At 38.9% G+C, this 20,677-nt stretch overlaps 1 protein-coding gene across 1 annotated transcript in view; it reads right to left on the bottom strand.

Moving 5' to 3' along the window:
* The window catches only part of VWDE (von Willebrand factor D and EGF domains), a 221,349-nt gene that overhangs the window by 43,026 nt on the left and 157,646 nt on the right, over positions 1 to 20,677 (bottom strand). Inside the window, exon 26 of the mRNA XM_063307665.1 lies at positions 13,734 to 13,829. Within this exon, the coding sequence (XP_063163735.1) occupies positions 13,734 to 13,829 (96 nt within the window). The remainder of the gene's footprint in view (positions 1 to 13,733; positions 13,830 to 20,677) is intronic.

Raw genomic sequence — 20,677 nt, 5'->3', positions numbered from 1 at the left:
TTACATATAGTTGACTATAGCTCACCAAAAGCTATCAAACAATAAACCTGTAATGCTATGTGGGAAAGACCTTGGGAGACAGGGCAAAGAGATGCTGCCTAGGGAACAGTCAGATAAGAAACAGCATTGCCCCAGCTGCATAGTGGGCAGGGCAAGGGGCTCAGAAGGGACCCTCCCTAGTTTCTTGGGCTGTAAAGGAGACAGTGGGAGACTTGTACATTCAGACATGCAAGATTCTGTTAATGTAGCTTTACAATAAAGTAGATTTAGCTTATCTGGCCATGTTTCCTGTCTGGTCTACCTAGTAAGGCTGACAAAACCTAGGTTTTTGTTTGTCTGAATCTTCAGAATTCATAGTTCTACTCCATATTTGCATATAATTTATATCTATAAGGTGTATTACAGTATATTTCAGGGGGTAAGGGGATGAGAGCATTGTGTTTTCTCTCCTTATGCAAAATGGATGGAAAGATATTTCCATCTACACTCTATAGTCAAATGCCTTCTATCTGGATTGTTCTCTACATACATCAGCTTTTGAATTCTAATTTTACAGTCCTGGGAAACTGAGGGGCCCACACTTAGTATGCATTGGACTAGTGGCATATTTCTTTTGACTTCTAAATAAGCAAACTATATATATATATATTGTCTCAGTGATTCTGTGCTGATCACAATTTTTAAAAAATATTTTCCAGAAAATGACAGAGGTCTGGTTTAGAAATAGGCTGCATTATTGCAATGTATTCTATGTCGGACTACTTTTGAAGATGGTTCAGGAGCTTCAATTGCCCAAAATGGAACGGTCAGTTTTTATTTGGAGTATATTGGCTGGAATATCTAATTTCTGTACCATTAACTTCATTACTCCTAGGCTCAGTTTACTGTTCTAATCTTGAAAGGAACATACTGTAAAGAATAAGCTGTTTCTTTTTCCAATTAGTTTATAACTGAATTACATAATACCTTTAGTATCAGGAAATATTTCTTTGATATTTGACCTAAAGCACTGGCATTGGAAAGGAAGATTTTTGGTTGTTTAGAATATTCTGAATTGTCATTTCAAAAAGTAGTATGGATATTAAGCTGTATTTTCAATAAATATGTATGCAGTAGTGACCTAATTATCCAATATTTCAAATTCAGAAATGACTAGATCACTTTAACTATTTTTTTAATACACAATAATTTATATTAAAAACAATGTATGGTATCTGTGATTTTTGACCAGTCTAAGCAGAAAACATTGCCAGTCTTTTCCTCTATAAAAGCTAGTCCTGCAGGGGGCAACACTGAGGTACATAGCCAAGTAGGGAAAAGCTTATCCTGTCTTTAGCTTTTTAAGAGGGCAATAAATTTAAGGAGTTATTTCTGTGTGGATGCTGAATAATGAAATTTTCAGTAAGAGATTATTGAGGGAGGCTGTACATTATTTCCTGTATAACCATGCATTATATTGCTAATCCTGCCATCCACTTCAGTTTGCTTCCAAATGTATGACAGCACAGTCATGGTGTGGTTATTTCTCAGTAAGTGCCTGGGGTCAAAACTCCTGTATTACAGGTGCCAACCAATCTGAGAAAGTGGAATTTATATAACATACTATATTTGACTACACCAACATTAAAATACTCTTTTAGTCTCAATGCTATTTTTTAAAAAATTAAAGACAGGATGATAGAGGCAAGAGGAAAGATGTGGCCTGCTCAGAAAACAAAACCCCAGCCACTGAGCATAAGAAAGCAAGAAAATCAATAACAAGATAAAAAACATCATAAAAGGGTAAATATATATAATGATAGGTAAAGGTAAAGGTTTCCCTTGACATTAAGTCCAGTCGTGTCCGAATCTAGGGGGCGCTGCTCATCTCCGTTTCAAAGCCGAAGAGCCTACGTTTGTCCGTAGACACTTCTGTGGTCATGTGGCCGTCATGACTACACGGAACGCCTTTACCTGCCCACCTATTAATTTATTCACATTTGCATGTTTTCAAACTGCTAGGTTGGCAGGAGCTGGGACTAGCAACGGGAGCTCACCCCGTCACGCGGATTTGAACTGCTGACCTTCCGATCAGCAAGCTCAGCAGCTCAGCGGTTTAACCCGCAGCACCACCGCGTCCCACTTATATGTAATGATACTTAACTAAAAATCAAAAGTAACTACCAAGTAGACAGTCCCAAAGTCAGATCCAAATCCTCCTTCCTGTAATCACTTTTGGACAAAATTTGGCAATCCACCTGGTTATTTCTGTAGGCTGATTCACTAGCAGGGGAAAAGCAAAACATGTTTTCCTCAGGAGCACTAATAGAGCAGAACACCTGCTTTGGTCCATAGGCCAGTGGGGCAAAACATGAGCCTGACTCAATCACCCTTTACAAATAAGGGTAGAAGTGGTCTTGTAAAGAGATACTATTATACCCTCTCTCAAGAATCATAGACTGCAAAATGCCAAAGCTAGCGAATAAGAACCCTCTCCTATGCAAAACGGTTAAAACATTAATAAAACAGTTGGCCAAGGTAAAAGATCTTTTGTGTAGAAACACTTTTACAGGATACTTCAGTCTTTCTGTAAGTCAGAGTCAAGAACCTAATTCTTTCTCTCTGAAGTTTCTTTCTTATACTGTTGTTGGACTAAGAATTGGGCTGAAAGGCCACACCAACGCCTTTCTTCCAGAAAGACACAAACTTTTAAGCAAGAATGAGGGTCAGAGATCCCACTGTGCAGATTAGTTTGAGCTGGTCCTTTAATAGCAGATTCTCATGCAAGTCTCTACAGAAGAAAGACCAGATTCCAGATGAAAGAGAGCATTTATCACATCTGGCATGTGAAGCATAGTTCTTATCAATTTAGTTTGGGTTGTTGCTAAAGCTCTTAAACCCTTATACCAACAGCGGTACATGCCACAGAGCAAAAGGCTGAGCATTGAGGCTTTGAATAATTTCACTGTATCAGGGACAAATTTATTGCCTCTGCAGCTAGCAAAACAGCTTTAGGCCTAAACAGTGATGTTCCTTTCATGCTGAAGATGATTGGAAAAAGAGTCCTGAGTACTTGGTGCCTGACTTGTTCAATGTTGGTATAATTTATCTTCCTATTAGGATTGCAATTAATGTACCTCTTAGTAATCATAACCACTTTAGTTTTGATATAATTAATAGCCATTTTTTCTTTGCTACAAAATGCTGTTAGTATTTGCAGACTCTGCGTTGGGCCAGGCTGAGACAAGAATAAAATAACTGAAATACCAGCATGCATAAGGAGAGATACAGGTTTGTTTGCCAGCCAAGGAGGATAAAATTAATAAAAACAATTAAAGAGGAGAAGACTAAAGATTTAGTCTTATTTGACTTCTTTTTGAGTGGCATTGCACATCAAACATGAATAAACAATGATTAGTCAAAGTAATTGGTGATGAGTGGGGAAGAAGTTGGTTTTTTCCATAACTTCTCTTGTCTGTCTGCCACCTTCAGATTAATAAAGGCAGCAGAGAGACAGCTCTGAAGGTAACATAAGTACTTCCTCACCAAATGATGCTATGCATTGATTGAGAGTTCTTGTCTGGACCTAAAGTTGGCAACAAATTATATTGAGTCAGCCAGTCAACAACTTTCCTGTATAGATGCCTGGCCTCTAATGTACTAATAATGCTCAGGAGGCTGATTGGACATAAACTGGCCAGGCCAATCTTACTGCTTTTTTAAAGTTAGAGATTGGCGCTACCCATGAATCGGAAAGGAAAGGTCAGTGTGAAAAAACTGGGTAGCTAGTATGACAGCCCACCAGTCAAAATTTGCTTTTTAATAGGCAAAATTCCCTCCCCCTCCCACTCCTTTGTTTCATATGGCTTTATCATTCTTTAGCTCTGCTATGAGTTTAGATATCTCAGAAGCAGATATGGGAGACCAGCCCAATAAATATTTTACAGCCAGCTCCAAAGATGTTAGTTCTGAATAGGCTCTACCCATGACTCAGTTGAAATTAGCCACCCTACCCCAGAGGCATATTTTGAGGAAGAATACCGTCTCAGCGGGATTCTTCACTCTAAGATAGGACATCATGATGGTCCTAACTTAGAGCGAAGAATCCCACTGAGACAGTATTGTGGTCTCTAGTGTTTATTGTCCTCCTCTAGTAGACAGAAAATGCTGGCAAACTGAAAGACCATGGAAACTCACACAGATAAACCCAAAACTCAAGGTGTGTCTGCTCTGAGTTTCTTTGAAGGAAAGTTCAAAGCCTCTAAACTGCACGTGCACTTTTCCCCCTGGATAGGGGCCCCCTCCTGCTCACCATCAGTACTTATAACACTTTGAATCAATTTGGACTCCTTTGTAGAGAGCATTAATAGCACGTAGATCGTGCAACATATACCATTTTCCTGATTTCTTTTTAATGACAAAAACTGGTGTATTATAAGGACTGGTTGTTGGCTCAAGATGGCCAGCTTGTAATTGTTCTTAAACCAACATGTGTAAAGCAGTTAATTTGCATTTTGGGCAAGGGGTTTTTGGCTTAAAACAAGTATTACTGGTCCCTCTGACAACATTTGCTCCTCCCCCCGGTGCCCTGCATTGTGCTTTAAAGTGTCCTGGCTTCCCACAATTGAAACAATTACCAGTAGGCTTGCCAAGGCGTCCCTTATGCAGAGCCATTGCTAAAGTCCCCATCTGCCAGGCATTAGTCCCTACCTCCAAACAAGCTTTTAACATGTCAGCCAGAGAATACTCTGGTCGAGAAATGATAGACTGTAAAGCCTTCTTACAATCAGAAACACCCTGACTTCTCTCAAAATAGCATAAGGCAGAGGAGCCCACTCATACTGAATTTGTCCTGCATTGTCTTGAGTTTCAGAAACAGGGAAGGCATTTAAACCTTCCAATAACTCTTCTCCTGATAAGGTTCCAGCATGCATGGAAGCTTCAAACCCAGTTCTAACAGCTCCTTTGTACATCGCTTCCTCCTGTGATTCTACAGGTGCCACAACAGGCTGAATTAAAGGAGCAGGCAGTGTTAATTGAGGACCTGGGGTTGTTAATTGGGGTCCCTGAGTTGGTTTTAAAAGATATGGCGGGGGGGCGCTTGGAGGCGGCAACAAAGAAGTGGTGGTATTAGCATTAAATGCCTGAGCATGATACTCAGTTGCCTCTTTAATTTTTTTCCACAATACTAACAAAGACATAGGAGCTCGAACACCCTCATGCAATTCCTTCCCTATTCTTATCCAATCTTCAAGTTCTAATGATCCCTGTTCTGGATACCAGGGACATCGACTATATACAATTTTTAAAAGTTCCTCAAGTCTCTTTAAGTCTGTATCATAAGGCTTTCCTGTTGCTTTAATAAACGTATTCCTTAGCAGACATTTCAGTTCTTTGGCATGAACTTTCTGCCCTACTGAAAGTTTACTCCCCATACTCACGAAAGGGAACTGAAGTCATCCAGCGATTCAGTTGGATGCACCGTAGCTATTCCAGCTGGTGAGTAAAGGGTTGCAAGGAATCACATCAGGGGGGTCACCACTTGTGGTGGTCTCTCATGAAGGATACACAGGCTGCAAGTTTTCTCGGGATGAGAGCTTGTGGTCTCATGAAGAATGTAGGAAGAATGCACAGACACAACTTCCTCAGGATGAGAGCCCCGATTCAAGCCGTAAGCTCTCTTTTATTTTCTCCCAGCTAAGCAAGTACACTAAAACAGTAATTCACATAGCAGAAGGCTGATTGGTCTAAATAGCAATGCATACCTCATGTAACCCCCCTGATAGCCTCCTGGCACAGCTCAGGTTACAACTCGTGTTGCCTTGTGAGGAAAGTTTTTGCTACAACCTTATCCACTATGGAAGTTCAAGGAAGGTTCAATGTAAATAAACATCTTGCACAGCTGTCGTGGTTTGCCAGCCAACAGCATAGCATGCAATGCTCTCTACACTCCTTCTGACTGTCTGGACAAGTCCATGCTGTTTTCTTGGCAGCATTTTTGGAATTGGGTTGCCACTGCCTTCTTCCTAGGGCTGAGAGAGAATGACTGGCCTAAGGTTACCCAGCTGGGTAACTAGAACACACACTCTCCCTGGTGCCTTTAACCCTGGTGCCTTTAACCACTACACCAAACTGGCTCTCAATTTAGCCTTAGCTGCGGGGCATTCATAATCAAACCAGAACTTGTTGAGAGGCTACAGGGAGGCTAAAAAAATGTAAAGTGGCTTTCTCAATCAGTATTCTTGACTGAGATAGTTTCATCTGCACAAGTGTGCTCTGGCCTGAAACCTGGAGCCTTATAATCTAATTTCATGTTAAGAGAGGAATGATCCCTATCATAATGAAATCAATCTTAAAACCAACTATTCTGTTTGATACATTTTGAAATATTAACGTGTAATGAATAGTACTTGCACCCACTCCCACTCTAGAGGATTTTGTCTTAGGAGTGGCCTTTAACTGATCAAATTAGAATTTAAAAACAAACAAACCCAATTCTCTTTGGCTAATCTTAACCCCTGTAATTATTTCCCTTATCTCTCAAGAAAGGTTGAAAACAAAAGTGACCAATAGATAGTTAAAATAAAATAGAGGAAGTAAAGGGTTTCTTCAGTGGATTCAATGCCATGTTAAAGTCACTAGCAATAATTAGTTCAAAGCTGGTATATTTTACTAACAGACCTACGAGATAATAATCAAACATGCTCCAATTGTCATTAAGATGATTTAACTAGACATTGATTAACAACAACATTTAGTTCCCTGGTTTCAGTTTGATAGCCATAGGCAAGAAGTGAGAAGAGACATGCTTGGGTACAGTTTGGCTAAAATTAAGATGCTGGGTCCATCCTTTCTTAAGCATAGTCTGTAGTGAACATGAGATATAGCCATTGAGCACTAAGGTTCACTGTTCCAAATCTCTTGTAAGACAATAATGTAAATTCCATTTAGTAGACTTGTGAAGGTCATTCCTTGTGGTGGAGCATCTTACTATATTCCAGGAAATCAGCAGATATCCCACTGAATGCCCTTCAATCATTCAATAGATCTTTCTTCCTAATTGCCCTCAGCTGGAAGAAGCAAGGGAAATTCAAGAAGTCTTTTCTAATCATAGAATATCATTAAGGGTAGTTACAGTATGTTAGATAAATACATAAAGGAATTTTATGGGTTTTTTTTAAAAAATAAGTAAATATACTTTAAAATATTTCTATAAGAAACAATTGTGTACGGCAGTGCCTTATATCAGGAAAAAGTGTTAATTTAAAAACAAATAAACAAATAGAAAACAAAAGTAATGGCTTACTAAAATATTTCTATAAGAAACAATTGTGTACAGCAGTGCCTTATATCAGAAAAAAAAGTCAATTTAGAAATAAATAAATAAACAAATAAAAAACAAAAATAATGGCTTACCGATACGAACACTAAAAGGGAATGGATTTATATTGATCCATATAATTTTATCCCACATAGATAGGGAAACATTTAAAAGACCTGGGGAACATCTTCCTAGAATACAGATAGTCCTCACTTACTGACCACAATTGTGACTGGCAACTCCGTTGCTATGCAACATGGTTGTAAAGTGAAAAATCTTGTGACCGTGCCTGACTTATGACAACAGTTTGTCAGTTCCATTTGCGGTCATTAAGCAAATTACCATGGGTCATTAAGCATGATGTCATGTGACTGTGACTTGCAATTTCCTGCTGGCTTCCCCACTGACTTTGCTTGTTGGAAGCTGGCTGTGAAGGTCGCAAATGGTGATCCCATGACCATGGGATGCTGCGACCATCATAAATGTGCACTGATTGCCAAGCGCCCGAATTGTAATCACATGACTATGGGAATGTTGTGATGGCTACAACTTCAAGGACTGGTCATAAGGCTCCTTATTCAGTGCCCTTGTAACTTGAACAGTCACTGAACAAATGGTCACTAAGTGAGGACTACTCTTCTCAATAATTAAACAGAACAAAGCAAACTTGCCTGAATTGGAGCTAGTTTTAAATATTATACTGTATCACAACTATTGCAAACTAAGATTACTTCTCATTCTGAGGTTATACAATGTATCAGATTGCTACTGTAATAATGTTCAAGCATTCACTGAAAGACAGTCCAGAGGCTTTGCGCTCAGTTAACTGTATAATGAAGTGAAGCGTCCAATACGAGGCAAAGTTGAAAATGGCAGCTCCTGTGCATACTACAGTTTAAAATCACAAAACCTCCATTCCCCCCCCCACTCCCTGCATAGGCATGCACCCCCTCCCTGGTACCAGCAGATGGCTTGAACAGTTTCTGCCCATTGATCTTGGGCAAGGGCATCTAACCCAAACAATATAATTCACACTCTAATCTGGCTTCCCCTCCCTGCTGGCAACTCACAGTCTGCTGACACAGGTTTCTGGATTTCTTCAAAATGGAAGCGAGTTCGAGCAGATATTGTGTTACCATTTGGTAGAGGAGTCTGACAGCTACATTGTATCAGTGCAACTGTTACCTGTTAACTTATTCTAACCATGTCTATTACATGATTACATGTAATTACATCTATTACCAGAATGTACGTTTAAGCTATAGATTTTTCAATGATTTGGGTACTATATGAGTCAAAAGCATCTTCAGTGGTATGCCTAATTGTAGAGGTGCTAAGCTTTCTGGAAAATCATATTTTTAAAGACACCTTATTGATGTGTAATCATCCCTCAAATTTGCAATCTACAGGTGGGCCATATTTTGATTTAGATATGTGTTCATCATTTGTTCATAACTACTGCTATGGAAATACAGTGCTGATACCAGTTTATAAATTTTACTGCCATATCCTTTCAGGGAGCTCTTACTGAATTCACTCAATATGCTTCCAAGTAAATGTTCTGAATGGCAGGTTTAAATCATTACAACAACTTGGTCCACATTGTACAATGTATATAGCAATAACTTTATTCAGCAGAAGATGATACTGAAGTGAGGTAATTCATTTGTCGGTGACTGGATGCAAGATATGTATAGTCAGCAAAGTAATTAAGAAGCAGAGAACTAAGCTAATCTATCCGCCTGAACTACCTAGCAAATCTACTTGACCCTGTTACACAACTGGCACAACAGGGAAGGCAAGTGGGCTGAGATGTTCAAGGAAAATTATAGGGTCAAGCAGCAAAGCCAGTTGGGAAGAAGCAGAGGTCATATGAATAATTGCAGAAATTACATACTCTACACTGGCAAAAGAAACTTGACTATGTAATGGCTTGAAGTCAAATAAGATTGATATCTTTCTTCATCCATTAAATTAGCCTCTAATACACAATATTTGTATCTCTAGTGGTATATTTGTATTGCTTCCTGGGAGATTTCTGGAGAACTTGAAATATAACAAAGTATTTTGTGCCATTTTGGTTGGTCCTAGAAAGGTTTTGCCTATTAGAGAGGTCAGACTTTTCCCCCTCAATGTGGCTATGCAGGTTTACCAGGACGTAAATCCTGTGATGTTCAATGGATATTCTCTAAGTGTGCAAGGAATGCAGCAACTATGAAGACCTGTAACAGCTACTCAAAAGTAAATCCAGTGAGTTTATTTTCAAATAAGTGGACATTCTTGTACATGCAATCTGAATTTCTGACTGTTTTGTGCCATTGTAATCTTCCAGAAATGTTTAACTGTCACGCCAGATGAGTCATGTCCGTTCTGTTTGCCTGCCTATTAAAAATCTACTGGACACATGCCAACTGAGATAAAGTGTTCTTAATTATTCTTGGTGTTATGGCACAAACTTATTACTGGTAATATGTGGAAGGTTCCACTAGTTCTGATGCTCTTAGTGGGTTTACTTGTGCATGCAGAACACTACACTTTTAGTGAAAACTTAAAAAAAAAAAACGGATAGAAGTGGTCCAAGCAAGTGGCATTCTATACTAGAATATGGAAGATAAAGTCTGTGGAAGTACAGTGCTAGGGTTCTATATGATTACAGATACAGTACTATTTTGCCATTATCTGTGGTAATATTATTACCATAGAAAATAAATAGTCAGAGAGAGTGCCAGTGTGGTGTAGTGGTTAAGGCATCAGGCTAGAAACTGGAAGAGTTCCAGTCCCACTTTAGGCACAAAGCCAGCTGGGTGACCTTGGGCCAGACACTCTCTCTCAGCCCTGGGAAGCAGGTAAGGGCAAACCACTTCTGGAAAATTTTGCCAGGAAAACTGCAGGGACTAGTCCAGGCAGTCTCCAGGAGTCAAAAACTGACTCAAAGGCGTGTGTGTGTACACGTGTGTGTGTGTTTGTATGCTAAATAAACATGGCATTGAACTTAATACTATTTAAAACGGTCATAATTTTGAACATAGTTTGAGCAAGAGATAGGTCACAAGAATTAGACTTCTTGTAAAATTTATAATACCATGCAATTTTTGTAAAAAGCTATGATAAAATACATACAGGCCAGCATTTCCTCCTTGGTGAAAAATGGTTTGAAAGAGCATCTAACCTTGCCCATTTAGAATTCATCTTGAAAGTTTGAACATTTATGAATAAATGAATGATCTGATATTATGCAATCTTCCCCAAAATATTTTAAGGATATTAATTAACATATTTAATAGCAGCTGCAGGAACTAATTATCTGGATGTAGTTCTTCCACAGAAATGATCCTTCCTAATTCTCTTTAATTTTCTATAGGTTTCAACTTGTTTCTAGTGTAATGATTAAAATGTCAATGTTCAAATATTTCTCAGAATGATATTAAGATGCAGCAGTTTAAATTTGTCTGCTTGGGAAGAGCAGTTGCAATTTGGGAGTAGAAAACAATATGTCACACTTGAAGTGCTGAATCCGGAAAAGTAACATGAATTACTTACAATTAATGTAATATTGTAATAAGTGAATAGCTGCTTTTTCTCACACACTGTACTTGGGTTGGAAATTATTCCCAAGCTAATTATTTGCCTGTGGAGTTCCAGGTGGAAGGGGAAATATATATATATATATATATGGAATCTAGCAAAGACAACACAAGTGAAAAACAAGCACCCATCCCGTTATTTCTCCCTTCCAAGTCACTGCTTTCTGAAATATATTTTTGTATATATGATTTTATTAAGGATTTTAATTGCAATAGTAAAATCTAATACAAGGGAAGGAAGGAAGGAAGGAAGGAAGGAAGGAAGGAAGGAAGGAAGGAAGGAGCAAAGGAAGAGGAAAAAAACAGTAGAAAAAAGAAAAAAAAGTAAGACTATAGTAAAGAAAGAGAAAAGAAATATATGAAGAAGTGACTTACAACCTTCATCACAACAATTATAAACAATTTTAGTAACTACTCATCCCCTCTTAGTTTACAACCAATGATCTCTTCATCTCATATCCCATCTCTTATCTATAGATCCATAAAGCATCATCTTTTCAGTCCTGGTGTCAGCAGAAAGTCCATTAGGGTTTACCAGAAATAACAATAAATCCTATTTTAACCTTGATCAAAAAAACCAACTTTATATTCCTTCCTTTTACTTCTAACAGTCTTAATCTTTAGTTCATTCAAATAACGTTGTAGAATTTGATTTCATTTCTTCTTTGTCCCTTCTCACAAGATTCTTCAAAGCTTTAACAAGCCTCTTTTGTAAATCCAATATATAAAAAAAAATATCCAGGTTATTCTCTTGGTTTATTATTTGTATTTCCTTTTTGATATTTGGAACAACCAGTTTCTTTTGTATGTCTAGTGAGACATCCTTTTCTATGTCATTCTCATAGCCTGTCATTTATAGATCCACTTGTGATGTCATCTTTGTCTTATCAAATAAAATTTGTTCCTCATCTGCCATTTCTTCCATAGCATCTTTTGGACACAATCTATCCATAGAAGCAAACATCACTATTGACATTATTGATACTAACTTCTGATTCCGTTTTTTAAAAATGTCCTTCAGTATTTTCAATATTACACTGTTTTGCATTATCTTATAAGTCCCAGTTAATTAGCTGTCAATCAGGCTTGTGCATTTTTCTCCTTTAACTAAAATATTTAGTTCCTTCTAGTGTCCAATTTTTAAAATTATTTATTTTCATTTGCAAAAAGTTCAAATAAATCTACTTCCAACAGGAAGGATTCTTTATAACTAATTCTAAAATCTTATTCCAAATTTATCTGGACCCTTCATCCATTTATAACTTTATAGGATCAAAGTCTTATTTAGCTTTTCACTGTTTATTTCATTTTTTTTTAAATTCTTAAGCTTACGATTAAAATTTTATTTCATTAAGAATTGAAGGCAAACTCACTTGGTGTTTTCAAACTTGTTGATCTGAAGGTCTCTAATAGCTTATAAATAGCAATCTCCAAACGTGATTGCAAAAGGAAGTTTGCAAACTTAGTGTCCTTTAAAAGGCACTGACTGTGGTTGCGAGCAAGATGGTTATTCCCTTGTCTCCCAGTGCTCAGAATACACCTGGGACCACTGTCTTGCCATCTCCTTGTGAGGAGCAACTGTTCAGAGTGCATGTGGGCAATCTCCCATCCTCTCCTTGTCCAGAGAGGTTCCAAAGAGCCAGTCTACTCCCTGACTCTTCATTCTTCACTGTGTCATCAGTCTTTAGTCTGCCATTTCTTCCTCCAGAAGTCCACTCCTTTCTGAAATACCCATGGAAGTTTCCTCCCTCCCCCCATAGCCTATGACAGCTATTTCTGCCATCACAAAAGGCAGGCACATAAATGTATTTCATATTTAACTGGTGGCCACCATACACCTTTTCTGTATGTTTTTTAAAGCAGTAAAGCTTACCGCTGCCTTGAAGTCTTTTATAGGAAGTTTGACAGTGGAGGTGGGGGTGGGGGGTAATCTAGCAAATATCTTGGGAAGACTGTGAATCGGCAGAAACACTAATATTCTGTTTAAGAGCATGGACCAAATGAACTGCAAGACTTTCTAAAACATGAAATCCTTGCTAAATAGTTCCCCTGCCTGCAATCCCTCCTAGTGAGGAATGGTAGTGAAAACGTTTTAACATAGAGAAAATACTTTTCTACTGAGCATCTTTTTAAGCCACTTGTGATTGTCTATCTGTTCCTTGCATATTACCTTTAAGCTGGTAGGAGTCTACATCAAGGGGAAGAAGGAAAAAGAATTTCCACCTGCCTTGTATCCCCTGAATGACAGGGACAGGACACTACTGTGGAACATGTACAACTACCAAAAGCAAAGCAACCCCCCATAAGAACCCAGGAATCAAATACGAAGAGAAATGCTAATACGGAAAAAATAGGCAAGCAAAACACATATACACCACTCATTAACTAACTGTATTAATTAGGCTAGAAGGATTGAAAGCAGTGACATTTTAAATGGTCCCAGCCAATGCCTGTGGATTGGACTTTAATAACTTTCCTGACTAACTTTAATGCCATCTAATTAGCTCATCTCCCACTAGAGATTTTCTCCATTCAGCTGGAATGAATTTAAATGTATACATAGACAGGAACAGAACCAAAGAGGCTTAAACTTTTTCTTGTCTTTAATGCAACGATAGTGCCATTAATGTACTGAGATATAGTATAAGGGAACCTCTAGTAAATGGAAATACTGCCTTTTGTGGTAAAGCTACTGATATACGTGCCATGATTTAAAAATTAAAGATTAGAACATTAATCCAAGTGATGTGTCCTGTTTAATATGCTTGTAATAAAAAACCTCCCTAGATGATAATGTATTTCTAAGGCAAGAGATTTTTGGAAAGTTAAAGCGAAGTGGAAAAACTTACTTTTCTGACATCTTCTTCCAACATAACCCTCCATACAGGAGCACAGATTGTTCCTCATACACAGCCCATTGTTCTTACAAGGAGGGTTGCAGAATGCTAATTACAATGCAAAACGAAACAAAACAAAACAACTAAGGTTACTAGTAAGAGGACAGAAATCTGCAAAATAGACTTCAGCAGCCTAACGCTATGGCAGAGGGCTTTGGTAATTCTGTGACTATGCTAATCTCCGGGACTAAAGATTACTGACAGAATCTGATTGTTCACAAAAGCCCTCCCAGCAAAGGATTTTCCTTTAACTGAGGTCCGCTTTCTAGCATATGCCACAGTGGCTAGCTTTATATATGAAGGGAAGTCATAATGTGGTTTGTTTTCTTTCAGTTCAGTTCGTTGTATGACATCAGCTGCCATAGTTTATGGGCTATTGTGCAAATCATGCAATGAAACATAATTAAACAAATAATCACTTAGCACAATGTGTGACTCTGACCAATATTGGTTGTCTTAAAGCTTTCCAGTAAATCCACAGTAGCAAGATGGTCTGCTGCAAGGCATGATGATACAATATTTTGCATGGCCTGGAAGAATGTTTTAAATGGTACAGTGAACTAGCTGCTTATCCTGAATAACACAGTCCTATATAAGTCTACTAAGAAAAAAGTTCCACTGAGTTATTTTCAGGTAAGCATATGTAGGGTAGCAGCTATATAGCCTTTTACCAAAGATGAGGTTACTGAAGTTTGAGCGATTGCTGTGTTAAACAAATATATTTAGGTGTTTGCTTTACAGTGCAATCTTACACATGTCTACTTAGAAGAGGTCTCAGTCAGACTTACTGTGAGGTTGTGCATTTGAGATTTCTATCTTATGCTTTCAGTGAAAATCCTTATTATTACTATTATTGAATTACTGATACTACAATTACTGTTTTTACTTTAATTTCTCATCTTTCCACTACAGACAGCTAAGAAACAATGCCAATTTTCTTTAAAACAGAATTTAAAAATAATATAATAATTACAAACAGTAAATTTACAATAATGTAATTAAAACCACTATTAATGGATATTGAATGAGACATAAATGTGCTTAAGTTTAGATCGTAGACACACTTAGGTTTAATAAGGTTATCCTGTTAAACCATCTATTTTCTAAAAAATTGTTTGTTTGTTTGTTTGAAATATATGGTCCCCAGCCAAGTCATGATTTGATGAATTTAAGTCAGCAAGAGATTTTCTCCAGATTGCAAATTATATACTACATATTATGATGTCACCAGACTATTAATATTCCAGAGGGTTGACCTGACTGAGATTTGTACAGGATGAATCAACAAAAGTATATTATACTTACTTATCAACTTCCCTCTGGTTTTTAACTTTCCTTGCCAGAGAAGAATAAGAATTATAAGAATTGGTCTACATGGATTGGATCACAATGATTGGATTATTTTTAACTGGAAAAAAAATAATGTTATCATTGTTTCCCAAAAGTTGCTGGTAAGAAAAAGAAACAGATGTGTGTGGATTTAAATGAGAAACTGAAAGGCAATTATGAATATGGAGAGCTAACAGCAAAATCTCTGATAGAACCTTAGCACAACTGGTGACACATTGCAGTTGTCTGCTGCTATCAGGGATGGGACAGTCTTCACTCTGTCTTTCAGGATATGATCAAGGATCTTTTTTCCCATTTTTTCTGTCTTCACATGGATAGCAATTACATTTTGGTACAAAACCTTATGATTATCATTCTGTGTTTCTCTTCCTAATTACATCTCCCCCCTAAAACTCATTTATATAACTGAAATTCATAACACTTTATCTCGGCTTACATGGGACGCGGTGGCGCTGCGGGTTAAACTGCTGAGCTGCCGATCGGAAGGTCGGCGGTTCGAAACCGCGCGGCGGGGTGAGCTCCCGTTGCTCATCCCAGCTCCTGCACACCAAGCAGTTCGAAAACATGCAAATGTGAGTAGATTAATTGGTACCGCTTCGGCGGGAAGGTAACGGCGTTCCGTGAGTCATGCCGGCCACATGACCACGGACGGGTCCTTAGGGACAACGCCGGCTCCAAGGCTTAGAAACGGAGATGAGCACCGCCCCCTAGAGTCGGACACGACTGGACTTTACGTCAAGGGAAACCTTTACCTTTACCTTTATCTCAGCTTTAATAGCATACTTCCTGTTGATATGAATATTAATGCATCAAGTGCAGTGGGGGCCAAATGAACATTTGTACCCATTATTCACCCTAATCTCCCTTAGTGGTTTGAGATCCTTGCTTTTTGCAATGGTTTAAAGACAATGATCCAATCAAACTTTTACTTGCTCATCTCAAAACATTCTACAGAGGATGTAGGATCCCCTGGAACATATTTTTAGAGCACAGGGAGGCTGCAAGGATAAAGGATTCACTCTCATTATATGAGCAGAACCCGGAAATACTGCATTGGATTTAACACCTTTATCCATCCTGGAATGCCACTAATTCTGTTCAGGTATTCATTATCTGTAGCCTGCAATACACAAAACTCTGGATAATCTTCTTTCTCCTTACCAATGTGATTCCCATGGACCTCTAAAAGTTCAAAATTTTAGTCATTATACCTTATCCCTTGATTTCAGAATTCCAAGTGATCTTATTTCTAAAGTACAGATTGCCCTGATAGATGATATATACTGTGAAAGAGCTAGGGAATGTGATCCCATTAGTACCCTGCCTATTCCCATTCACTCTGTCCTGTTCAGACTATGAGGTGGCCAGACAGAGTTATTATCAAAAGTCTTTATTTAAAACAACTATTTACAGCAATAGAGTTCTGGTGCATAATAAGGCAAGGTAGTTCTAATCAAGACCACTCAGGCAATGACAGATGTACAGGCATGGCTGCAGGATCAGACTGCGGCAGAACAGCAAGGCAGAATTCAGCTAACTCTCTGATCAAAGCTGTCAGGCTTGGTGAAGCTAGAGTGTGTGGCAAGACAGGAACTGGAGGCAAGGATCCATGATCTGGCATGCAGATAAGACTGGACTGACACACGGAGGCTAGGCAAGACTGAACTGGAACCACTGGACAAGGCTTGGCTCTGGAGGCCAGGCTGGGTTTGACTGGATATTCTAGGCAAGGCTGAGAACTGGAAGCAAGACTAGACTGGACTGAAGATTCTAGACAAGGCTGAGGGCTTGGAACGAGGCTGGACTGGACTGGAGATCCTAAGCAAGACTGGAACTTGGAAGCAAGACTGAACCAAACTGGAGATCCAAGGCACTGCTGGGGGCTAGGAGCAGGGCTGGGTGCACACCTGATTCATGTTGGAATACAGCAACAAGGTCCTGAACTAGGTGCAAGACTGTGTTCAGCTGGAATGGCAGGAGGAGGATCCTCGGAAGTGGCTTGTGCAGAAGGCAAATCTTTGGAGATAGAAGACGCTGGTGCTGATTCCAATCTGGCTACAGGTGAGGTTCTGATGCAGGTAAGGATTCTTCTGCAAGGGCTGTGAGCTCAAAGGATTGGTTGTCTCTGGCAGCTTGCTCTATGCATGTCTGCCTTTTATGCCAATCCCTTCTGCACCTTTTCTCTCCAGCAGCCAATTGGGCTGCTTTCTGGTTTGCACTCTTCAGCTCTCCTGTCTCGCATGCTGATTGGAGAGTTCAGATCTGTGGCAGAATGCTGGAAAGCGTTTGGCCCGAGAGATCAGAAAAATCACACACCTAACTAAACAAGCCCAGGCAAGCTGCCTTCCCCCAGGCAATGCAGCTATTAACACTCAAACTGAGGACAATTAAGTTTGACCTCTTCACCCTGCCGATATTTAAGGAAGAACTCCATTACCATGGTAACCTGGTGGCTTGGTCCATGCAAAAAACAAAGAATGCCAACACTCCCCTTTGTTTTGCTAAGGAGCAAGACACAAACCTATTTTCTTTGTCAACTCTGTATGTCTTGGTAGAGCAAGAGGTTTGGTTAAAATATCAGCAATCTTGTCTTTTGATTCACAATATTTTAACATTATTTCCCCTTTAGCTATCATGTCTTTGATATATTGATATCTAATATCGATATGTTTTGTCCTATTCTTGCAGGCTTCAGATTTTGCCATTGCAATGCAAGCTTGATTATCCTCATAAACAGTTATAGGCTGGTTCACTTCCATGCCTATGTCTTTTAACAACTTTTTAAACCATACAGCTTCGTTACAGGTTTGTGCTAGAGAATAAAACTGCTTCTGCAGTGGAAAGAGCAACAAGTGTTTGCTTTCTAGAATGCCAGCCTGAGCTTGTCCCAGCAAATTGAATTAAAATCCCAGAAGAGGATTCCCTGTCACTGACATCTGCTCCCCAGTCAGAATTGGCAAAAGCCTCCAATTTCTCGGTTCCAGAGGCATTTAGCTTCAGGCAATAATTCTTTGTTCCTTGCAAATACCTCATTAACCTCTTCAATGCTGCTTTTCCAGTAGATGTAGGCTTCTCTACCTGTCTACTTAAAATGGCCACAGAATTTGAGATATCTGGGTGAGAGTGATTTGCAATGTACAATACACTTCCAATTACAGAACTATATTTCTCTGCCTCAGTTAACTGAGTTTCTCCTATTTCTTTCTGAAAATCCGGTATCATAGGAGTAGAGACTGGTTTACAGTCTTGCATGTTAAAATCCTCTAGGAGCTTTTGAATTTTACTACATTGGCTACCATCCTTCTCCCTGTGTATTTCCAAGGCTAGGTAATTTGTTACTGTTCCTATGCTTTTTAATGTGAAATGGCTTTTCATGCAGGCTTCAAAATCAAGCCGTTGTTTTTCTGTTGATGTGAATAGCAGCAAATCATCAACATAAATGCACAGACACATACAGCCTTGTTTGTCTTTCTTCACATATACACATGGATCTGCTTTTCCTTTTCAAAACCAAAATTCTGCAGTTTTTCATCTAATTTTTGGTTCCAGGATCTAGCAGCCTGTTTTAACCCATAGATTGACTTTTGCAGTTCACAGACCAGATTCTCCCCGTTTTCAGAGCCAGGGGGTTGCTGCACGTATAATTTGTGGTCTAAATCACCATAGAGAAATGCAGTTTGAATGTCATAGTGATGAACTGACATTCTTTTGAGTGCAGCAATTTTTAACAGTAATCTAATTGATTCACCTTTAGTAACTGGTGCAAAAGTCTTGTCAAAGTCTAAATCTTTCCTTTGAGTGAACCCTTTTGCAACCAACCTTGCTTTATATTTTTGGATTTTGCCATCAGCATCCCTTTTCAGTTTGAAAACCCACCTACAATCTAGACAGCATTAACTGGGAGGTAGATTTACTAGTTTCCATGTTTTATTTTCTTTCAAGGATGCTAACTCCTGTTGCATGGCAGAATGCTAATTTTGTGCAATCTCAGGTGGTAAAGCATTCACTTGTTCTAAGGACTCAGGTTCTGTGAATATGTGAAAAGCCTTTACTGTTTCAGCCTGAAAACGTGATGGAGGAACACCGTTATTACTTCTCTGAGATCTGCGAGGTAATACAGGGCTTAAATTTTGACTCCTATCACTTTCCTGAGAAGCATCTGTCTCATCAGACAGATCTTCAGTTTGCTTTTCTGGTTTAATGTCCTCATCAGGCAAAAGATCACCATCAGCAAGTCCTTGGTGTTCTCTTGTGGTGGTCAGATCAACTGGAGAGCTAGAGTTTAATCTCCCCCAGTTCTGTTCAGCAAAAGAAGCGCTTTTGCTAATTATTAATTTCTCTCGCATTATGAACCTGTAGCTCCTTTGGCTTTGTTCATAGCCAACAAAGATGGCTTCTTTGTTGTGGGGCCTCCTTTCCTTCTCTGTTGTTTTGGAATGTGAACCCATGCAGTGCTACCAAACACTCTAAGATGGTTTACCTTTGGTTTCACACCATAAAACAAATGGAATTGAGTGTCCTGAATCACAGAGTTATACAGTCTGTTTTGCACATAACAGGCAGTGGACATTGCCTCTCCCCAATACTTAAAAGATAAATGTGAATCTTTAAGCATGTATTCCATTTGCAAAGTTCTGCCCTTTCTTTCAGCAACACCATTTTGCTGAGGGGTGTACGGGTTAGAAAGAATTTGTTCTATCCCCTTTTCCACTAGGAACCTTTTGAATTTGTGAGAAAGATACTCTCCTCCTCTATCACATTGGAGTGCAGATACAGGCCTAGGGAATTTTCCATTTGCCCATGTCTCAAAACCTTTAAATTTCTCAAATGCCTCATCTTTATGTTTTAAGATGTAGATAAATGTGTACCTTGAGAAATCATCAATGATGGTCATTGCATACCTTGCTTGTCCAAGACTTGGAGCAAAAGGACCAATAATGTCAGAGTGTACAATTTCCAGAGGTCTAGTTGTAACTCTGTCACTGTGCTTACTCACAGGAGCTTTTAGTGTTTTGCACTCTTTGCAAACTACACAGTCTAAGTATTTGTCACAGGGTTTTATCTTTAGGTCAGCACACAGCTCTGGCATTTGTGCTATATACTTGAAATTAGCATGACCAAATCTCCTGTGCATCAGGTGTACACATTGGTCATGATATGGCATGTTGCCAACTGCAGCCTTGCAGCTTGGCTTCCTTGCATTTTGCACAATGTACAAGGAGTCTTTTAACATACCAGTAGCACACAATTTCCCATTTTTACGTATCTCACAACCATTTTCCTTAAATGTTATGACATACCCTGTTGCAGCTAATTGTGCCACACATAAAAGGTTTGACTGTAGATTTGGCACATACAGCACACTTTTCACAGTTTGTTCCAAGCAGGATAAATACAAGTCACCTTGTCCCATAATTTTGGTCATAGACCCATCAGCCAAAGATACACTTTGTCTGTCAGTTTTAGACAGTGACACAAAAGAGCTTTTACAATTACATAAATGTCAGTTGGCCCCAGAATGTAACACCCATACATCAGAATTACCC

The sequence above is a fragment of the Candoia aspera genome, chromosome 1 (assembly GCF_035149785.1).
Source record: "Candoia aspera isolate rCanAsp1 chromosome 1, rCanAsp1.hap2, whole genome shotgun sequence".
In the NCBI taxonomy this organism is placed as follows: domain Eukaryota; kingdom Metazoa; phylum Chordata; class Lepidosauria; order Squamata; family Boidae; genus Candoia; species Candoia aspera.
This window is presented reverse-complemented; position numbering and strand designations above follow the sequence as displayed.